Below are 7272 nucleotides of genomic sequence, written 5' to 3'. Positions count from 1 at the left end.
TGTGTTAATGTGGACTTGTTCTCTTAAAAATCATCACATTACTCGGGTACTCAAGTTTGTAAAATGTCAACTTGCAGGAGAAAAACCTGAGTATTTAATAAATCACTGTGTAAACAGGCTGCAACACATTTGAATCATTAACTATCCTGCTTGCTTCTGTGTGTCTGTGTGTGTGATTGTGAGTGTGAGAGAGTTTGTCCCTGAGAGGCAACAGAGCAGACCAACCAACAGCAGAGGGTGTGCCTGAGCCTCAGCTGTGTGTCCGGTATAAATACTTTTCGTCCCTTCTTCAGTCTGTCTTCGCACCGGCAGCAGCTCCGTCTGGAAGGTCAAACACATGATGGCAGCGCCGAAGAAAGTATGCGTGGTTGGCTCTGGTAACTGGTGAGTGAAGGGGTTTTAGGGTGTTTGAATTCACTTTAATGCACTTTTGGATGTCTTTCACCGCTTGAATAAGGGGGGGTTTGTCAGTGGTGCGCAATAATACGTTTATAGTCACCAGGTCGGTATTTTTGTTCTCTGGATTGGATTTCACACACAGTGAAGTTTTGTGTGAATGCGGTCTATAAGTTGGCAAACTTGGAAGAAAGAAGATAACTTCAGCCTTCAGCACATAAATAATTCACAAAGCTAATAAACTCACCTGCTATTTTGCAGAGTGGATTTTGCTTTGCAGAGTGGAGGTCCTCTGAGACTCTGACTGTTTTGTCTCTTTGAAGACCGGTCATGCCTCACTCTACAAAACACTCTACCTTTTTTAAAGAAGCATCTCCTGCCTTTTATTATGCAACAGTATTTGTGCTGAATCAGCCTTCATGTGGTGTTGGTGTCCCTCAGCCTGCATGACATTTGGGTTAGTCAGTGGTGGAAGAAGTGTTCAGATACTTACTTAAGTTAAAGCAGCTACCACAATGTAAAAATACTCCATTACTAGTGAAAGCTTAAGAAAAAGTAATGAAGTGTTATTATCAGCAACATGTAACTCAAGTATTAGAAGTACTCGTTAAGTAGCAGAGAGGCCCTTGCCAGTGTATATTAAAATGTATTATATTATGATTATTATTATTATGGATGCATTAACACGTAAGCAGCATTGCTGGTCGAGGGGGAGGTCATTTTAACTAAGTTATATACATTTGGGCAGTTTAATCTTTAACGATTCATATTTTATGTATATGTTTTGTATGTAAAATCTTAATCTGCAAAGTAACTATAGCTGTCTAATAAACGCAGTGGCGTAAAAAGTACAATATTTCCCTCTGAGATGTAGTGGAGTAGAAGTGTAAAGTGGTATGAAATGGAAATAATCAAGTAAAGTACAAGCACCTTAAAATTGTACTGTACTTACAAGTCAAAATGAAATGTGCTAATAAATGCCAACATACTGATACTTAATATTGATATATGATCTTAAAAAGGGATTTCTCATAGCTCTTAGCCCATGTTATGTGAATATTCAATAGCCTGTCTTTAAATGAAACTCTCCTCATGCCTAAATAATTGTCTTCTGGTATTCATTTTTCACCTGTAATGTTATTCTTGTCAGTAAAAGCATGTGAAAAATGATGTAAGTCACGTGACACTAAATTTCTTCACTACATTCCAGACTAATCGAGGTCCAATTGTCACAGGTCATTTTGAAATCTGTTCACCATTAGAGAAACATTAGTCTTTAATTTAATCATTAACTCTAAGAAATTATCCATGATCTTTTTAAAATCAACTATTATTTTTTTAAATGTGAAATTTGTGTTTCTTACACACTGTTGTTCATGAAGCAGTGATCAGTGCAGGACCTCCTTAATATCAGTAATAACTGACGCAAAGAACATTTTATATAAAAATACACAAATAAATTAAAAGTCAGTATCAGCCAGAGCAACATCAGAGAATCAATATGAACTAACTCCAGACTAGATATGTGACAGCCTTTTGATCATTTTTAATATCAGAGCGGCACCACATCAGAACTGAGAAACCAGACCAAGGCCCAGTGTGAAATCCATTGCAACCAAAATATAACTTACATATCACAGAAAATAAACAGAGGACATTTAACCCCCTTTTTTAAAGTTCGACCAGCCATCGTCTTGACACCAGGATGATCACTGTCTCCATGTCCACAGGGGCTCTGCCATTGCCAAGATTGTGGGTGCCAACGCAGCCAAGTATGACAAGTTTGAGACCACGGTGAACATGTGGGTGTTCGAAGAGATGGTGAACGGCCGTAAACTCACAGAAATCATCAACACAGACCATGAAAATGTGAAATATCTGCCCGGTCACAAGCTGCCCCCCAATGTGGTGAGCATGAAAACTATTCTTTGATGACTAGTAGAAGTCATACACTGTTTGTTTTGTTGCCATACGATTGAAGTTTCACCATATTTCCCCTCTCGTCATCAGTTGGCTGTTCCAGACTTGGCTGAGTCTGTGAAAGGAGCTGACATCCTGATCTTTGTGGTCCCTCACCAGTTCATTGTGAAAGTGTGCGACACCATTAAAGACCACATCAAGAAGGACGCTGTAGGAATGTCTCTCATCAAGGTAACATTTTTTTTTTCTTATCAAAATATTTTGTATTCATAAAGTACAATAATGGAACAGGAAGTTACCAGGTATTTTAATTACAGTAGATCTCTCAATGCATTTAAGAATGGGAAGTATGCTCTGATGATGCACAGCCATTTTTGTTGATTCTGTGGCTCCCTGTGGGCTCTAGGGCGTCGATGCAGGTCCAGACGGTCTGAAGCTGATCTCAGAGGTCATCCGAGGGAAGCTGGGAATCACCGTGACGGTCCTCATGGGGGCAAACATCGCCAATGAGGTTGCTGAGGAGAAGTTCTGTGAAACAACCATCGGTATGGAGGATAGATCAACATGTGACGAGTTTAATTCTTGGGTTAGAGGTCAACAATCAAGGGCACAAAGTGACATTTGTCTTTTAGGAATGACTTGCTATGAAAGTAACACACAGTAATGTGTTGCATCTGGATACAGGATACAATCATCTGTTGAAATATAAAGAAATCATTTAGTTTTTTCCCAATACTAGATGCACACAGTGATTTTGAGTGAGGCTCCAGCTGTAGTTACGGAGGACATGATTGGATGATTTTTGATATATAATAAACATACAGTATATTGGTCAAAATTATCATCAAACGAGTGTATTGTGAAACCCTAGATTTTGTCTTTTCCCATTAATTTAAGTGAATGATTGTACCAGAGCACCCCACAACACATGTAAACACATCCCTTTGAGTCATTTTGGTGTATTTGAAATTAAATCCTTAGTATTTAACACAGAGCATCCTGAAATTTAAATTGTGAAAATTTGATTTGTTCTGTCTAATTCAAAAGATGCATATTTATTATTTAATTCAGATTTGGAAAATGATGATTTTTTTGGTTATTTTTGGACACAGGGTGCAAAGACAAGGCTTACGGGCCCATGCTGAAGGACCTGATGCAGACCACCAACTTCCGCGTGACTGTGGTGGAAGAGGCTGATGTTGTGGAGATCTGCGGGGCGCTCAAGGTCGGCTTTTCTCCTCCATCAAACAAATGTACTCCTCGATTTTCACAACCATCTGAGCACTAGCTGAAATTCCAATGTCATGTCTGTGCTTAAGCTCGTAAAAACACATTATTACACAAATAAACAGTGCATAGAATGTTGTAATGGTCAAAAGAAGTCTGTTTACAAGATAATGTTCTTGTAGTTTAATATTTTTAGACATCTACTGATATTTCTCCTCAAATTCACCATTTGCCTAAACATCTGAAATCACTCAGACATCTTTTTAAAAGGCTAACAGGCCGGTCAGCTTAAAACCTTTTCAGAGAAGACTTTAAAATGACATGTTTAAGAGATAAATCTTGGTCCAAAAAAAGTTAAATAGTAAATGTTACAGACTGATCACTAATAATCTCATTGTGTTTTTGGTCATTTGGCCATTTTTTAGAATGTGTGTATGCATCAAAAGCAGTAAAGACACAAATCTAACAGGATTTGCTGGCAGACACCTGTCAATAGAAGATAGTGGTCAAAAAATATATGTAAATGATCCATTTGGAGGCCTTGCCTTCTCAACTAAACAATTAGATTCCTCTTGTGCATTAGTACAAACCCTAACATTTAAAACGTGCAATACAATATCAGCAGCATCTCCTCTTTCTCGTTGCTGCAGAACATCGTAGCAGTGGGAGCGGGTTTCTGTGATGGCCTGGGATTCGGCGACAACACCAAGGCAGCTGTGATTCGTCTCGGCTTGACGGAGATGATCTCCTTCGCCAGGGTCTTCTGCACAGACTGCCCCGTCTCCCCCGCCACCTTCCTGGAGAGCTGCGGCATCGCTGACCTCATCACAACCTGCTACGGTGGACGCAACCGCAAGATTGGGGAAGCTTTCGCCAAAACAGGCAAAGTACGAGGAACAGATTTTGTCTCCCTCAGTGTTTCTCTTTGATAATCTCTATCACTCCCTTCTTATGAAAGCCATGATAATGTAACATGAAACACCAAACGTCTCTCTCTGTGTTTAGACCATTGAGCAGTTAGAGAATGAGCTGCTGAACGGTCAGAAGCTTCAAGGTCCAGCGACTGCAACTGAGGTTCACCAAATCTTGAAACAGAAAAACATGGTGGAAAAGTAAGTTTGTCTCATATTTTATTAAGAGGATCTTAATCACAAGCTTGTTTATCATTTCTACAATTTCTCATACATGTCACTTTAACTGAGTGCATCTGAAGTAGGATTCGACTGGTATCTTTAGAAAATAAAAATCTGATAGTGTTCACATCATGTTATGCAAAAATTAACATGGTATTTAAAAGAACAGTTTGACATTTGGGGAAATACGCTTTTATGCTTTCTTGCTGAGAGTTAGATGAGAAGATTGGTACTACTCTCATGTCTGTATGGTAAATATGATGCTACACCTAGCAGCCGGTTAGCTTAGCTTAGCACAAAGACTGAAAACAGGAGGAAACAGCTAGCCTTGTTTTGTCCAAAGGCAACTAAATCTGCCTACCTGCACCTCTAAAACTCACTGGTAGCACGTTATATCTTGTTTGTTTAATCCATACAAAAAAACAAACTGTAAAAGCAATAAATCGTGGTTTTATGGGGGGTTATGTGCTAGATTATGTCTTGGCCAGGTGCAGTAACTTCCTGGAGTCTTGTTGTCACTGTGAGGCTGCCAGGCAACCAGCGAAGACTTCAGGAAGTCTTCATAAAATCACAACTTGTTTTCTTGTACGGATTAAACAAAATGGAATGTAACTTACTTTATGTTAATTAGTGAGCTTTAGAGATACTGGTAGGTGCATTTTATTACCTTTGGACAGAACCAGGCTAGCTGTTTCCAGTCTTTATGCTAAGATAAGCTAAGCTAAGCTACCCAGCTGCCTATTACCCAAAATTCATTCATTCATTTTTAAATCATTCTTTCGCCTCTCCAGGTTTCCTCTTTTCACTGCTGTTTACCAGATCTGCTTCAACGGCCACCCAGTCACAGAGTTCATCAACTGTTTGCAGAACCACCCAGAGCACATGTGAAGGACTGACATAAGGCCTGATGAACGGGTGGAAGTTGAGAAAGGACTTTTACACTGTATAACCCAGGTGATTTTAGAGGGGGAAGGTTAAGTGAAGACCGTGCCTAATCTTGACTACTTTCATGTTTTAATCTCAAGCAGAAAAGGAAAAAAAATGGAGCGGCGTTGCCTTCTTCACCTGAGCTGCTGTGTTGACCTGCTTCTATTACAGACATGACAGAAGCGTAACTCCTGTATTTACTGATTAGACACATACATGTCACAAATTGTTGCATACATCTATCAAGTCTTAAAAGTTTTAAGAATTTTAATTACCCTGCCTTACACAATACACAAACCCCCGACCTGAATGTTATGAAATGTTACATCATTTCTTGGTTAAAAGTGCCTTAACTTGCCTTTTCACTGACATTTATGTTTTCCAATGTTAAACAAAGCACTGCACACACAACAGTTACCACTCCCACTGTGTTGTGTTTCTTCTGAACTTCTTACTTTGTAGCCAATTGCCTAACAAGATTTATTTTGGAATAAATTATTGAACTTGTTGACTTTGTGCCTGTGTTCGTGTTTAATGTTTTCTTTTTAACTTGCTGGTATCTGCCTGCAGGATACGCTCACACACACCCTGCAGCCTCACTGTAACCTGACCTGAGCTCAGTCAGGCTGCCACTCTAAACTCTTCACCTTTACCATTTTCTAGAGTGTCTACTTCAACCTTTCTTTAAGCTCACATCCTGCCTCAGTCCTCCTAGATAATGGCTGTGTTGGTGCTGTAATTAATTCAGCGAGTTTATGAATGCCTTCGTAATCAAGCAGTTTTTCCTTGTGTTTTTCAACCCACTTGATTAGCAAGTTTTGTTTTTTTTTGTATTCTGTTGATTAATTCACAAACATCTCTGACTTTTTATGCATTCTGTTAAAATGCAAGAAACCAATGTGTTCATAAACAGCCATCTGTCCATCACCATATGCCAATGTATCCCATCAATGCTCAGTCCCCGTAAGTCACGGTGGATAAGAGTTTTAGCCAAAGGCACCATGGAAGACAAGGGAGTAGCCTATTTCCTCTGGCCTTGAAGTGGTATTATACATTCCCTGCCTTGCCAATATTCTGACACTCAAGCAAAAATGACTAATTAATCCTCTCCGTGTATGCTCTTTGATCCCTCACATGTGTTTATTTTTTATCAGCTCCATTGCTCAGTTATGTCGTGGACCATGAAGTTACATCATTTGCCACTTGTTTAAAATTTGATTCCCTTGCTGATATCCCTTGCATAGTTATTGAGTCAACTGCCCTGTGAGATTTCTAATAATAACACGCTGCAAAGGGGCAAACGTCCATCTATAATTAGATGGCGGACAGCACTGCAGCTGCCTCATCCCTGCTTAACAACACAGATGGAGGGATGCCTCTTTTTGAAATACTACACCATTGTGGTGCCATCAAAAATCAAAGTGTGACTGTCATATTTCAGTCCCTTTGAGCTCCATTTCAAAGTTTTCAAACTTTAAATGAATAATTACCAATATTTATGGTGACTTTCACCGGGGCGCAACGTATGTCTGAGCCCTTACAGAAATAAAATACCCTATACTTGTATAGGTCAAGACGGTACATAATATTCCTTGAAAATGTATAGTTGTAATTCAACCATTGACCACATGGGTGAGCCATCACATCAATCACAAACCCATCACTCCCG

General features: G+C 39.4%; 1 protein-coding gene across 1 annotated transcript; it reads left to right on the top strand.

Moving 5' to 3' along the window:
* Positions 1-228: 228 nt before the first annotated feature.
* Positions 229-6111, top strand: LOC122884945 (glycerol-3-phosphate dehydrogenase [NAD(+)], cytoplasmic-like). The gene is made up of 8 exons (XM_044215486.1): positions 229-384; positions 2127-2304; positions 2407-2547; positions 2723-2861; positions 3429-3541; positions 4194-4430; positions 4549-4655; positions 5468-6111. Exons 1-8 carry the CDS (start codon positions 338-340, stop codon positions 5562-5564), a joined length of 1059 nt encoding a protein of 352 aa, XP_044071421.1. The 5' UTR covers positions 229-337; the 3' UTR covers positions 5565-6111.
* Positions 6112-7272: the final 1161 nt, after the last annotated feature.

The sequence above is a fragment of the Siniperca chuatsi genome, linkage group LG2, assembly GCF_020085105.1.
Source record: "Siniperca chuatsi isolate FFG_IHB_CAS linkage group LG2, ASM2008510v1, whole genome shotgun sequence".
Lineage (NCBI taxonomy): Eukaryota > Metazoa > Chordata > Actinopteri > Centrarchiformes > Sinipercidae > Siniperca > Siniperca chuatsi.
Note: the sequence above shows the minus strand (reverse complement) of the source record. Positions and strands in the feature narration are given on the sequence as shown.

Bases quoted from the DNA above. Each gene is read 5' to 3' on its own strand.
- LOC122884945 (XM_044215486.1), top strand. From the start codon at position 338: ATGATGGCAGCGCCGAAGAAAGTATGCGTGGTTGGCTCTGGTAACTG. The intron at 3,542-4,193 runs GTCGGCTTTTCT...TCGTTGCTGCAG, and splicing joins AGATCTGCGGGGCGCTCAAG to AACATCGTAGCAGTGGGAGC. The intron at 4,431-4,548 runs GTACGAGGAACA...CTCTGTGTTTAG, and splicing joins CTTTCGCCAAAACAGGCAAA to ACCATTGAGCAGTTAGAGAA.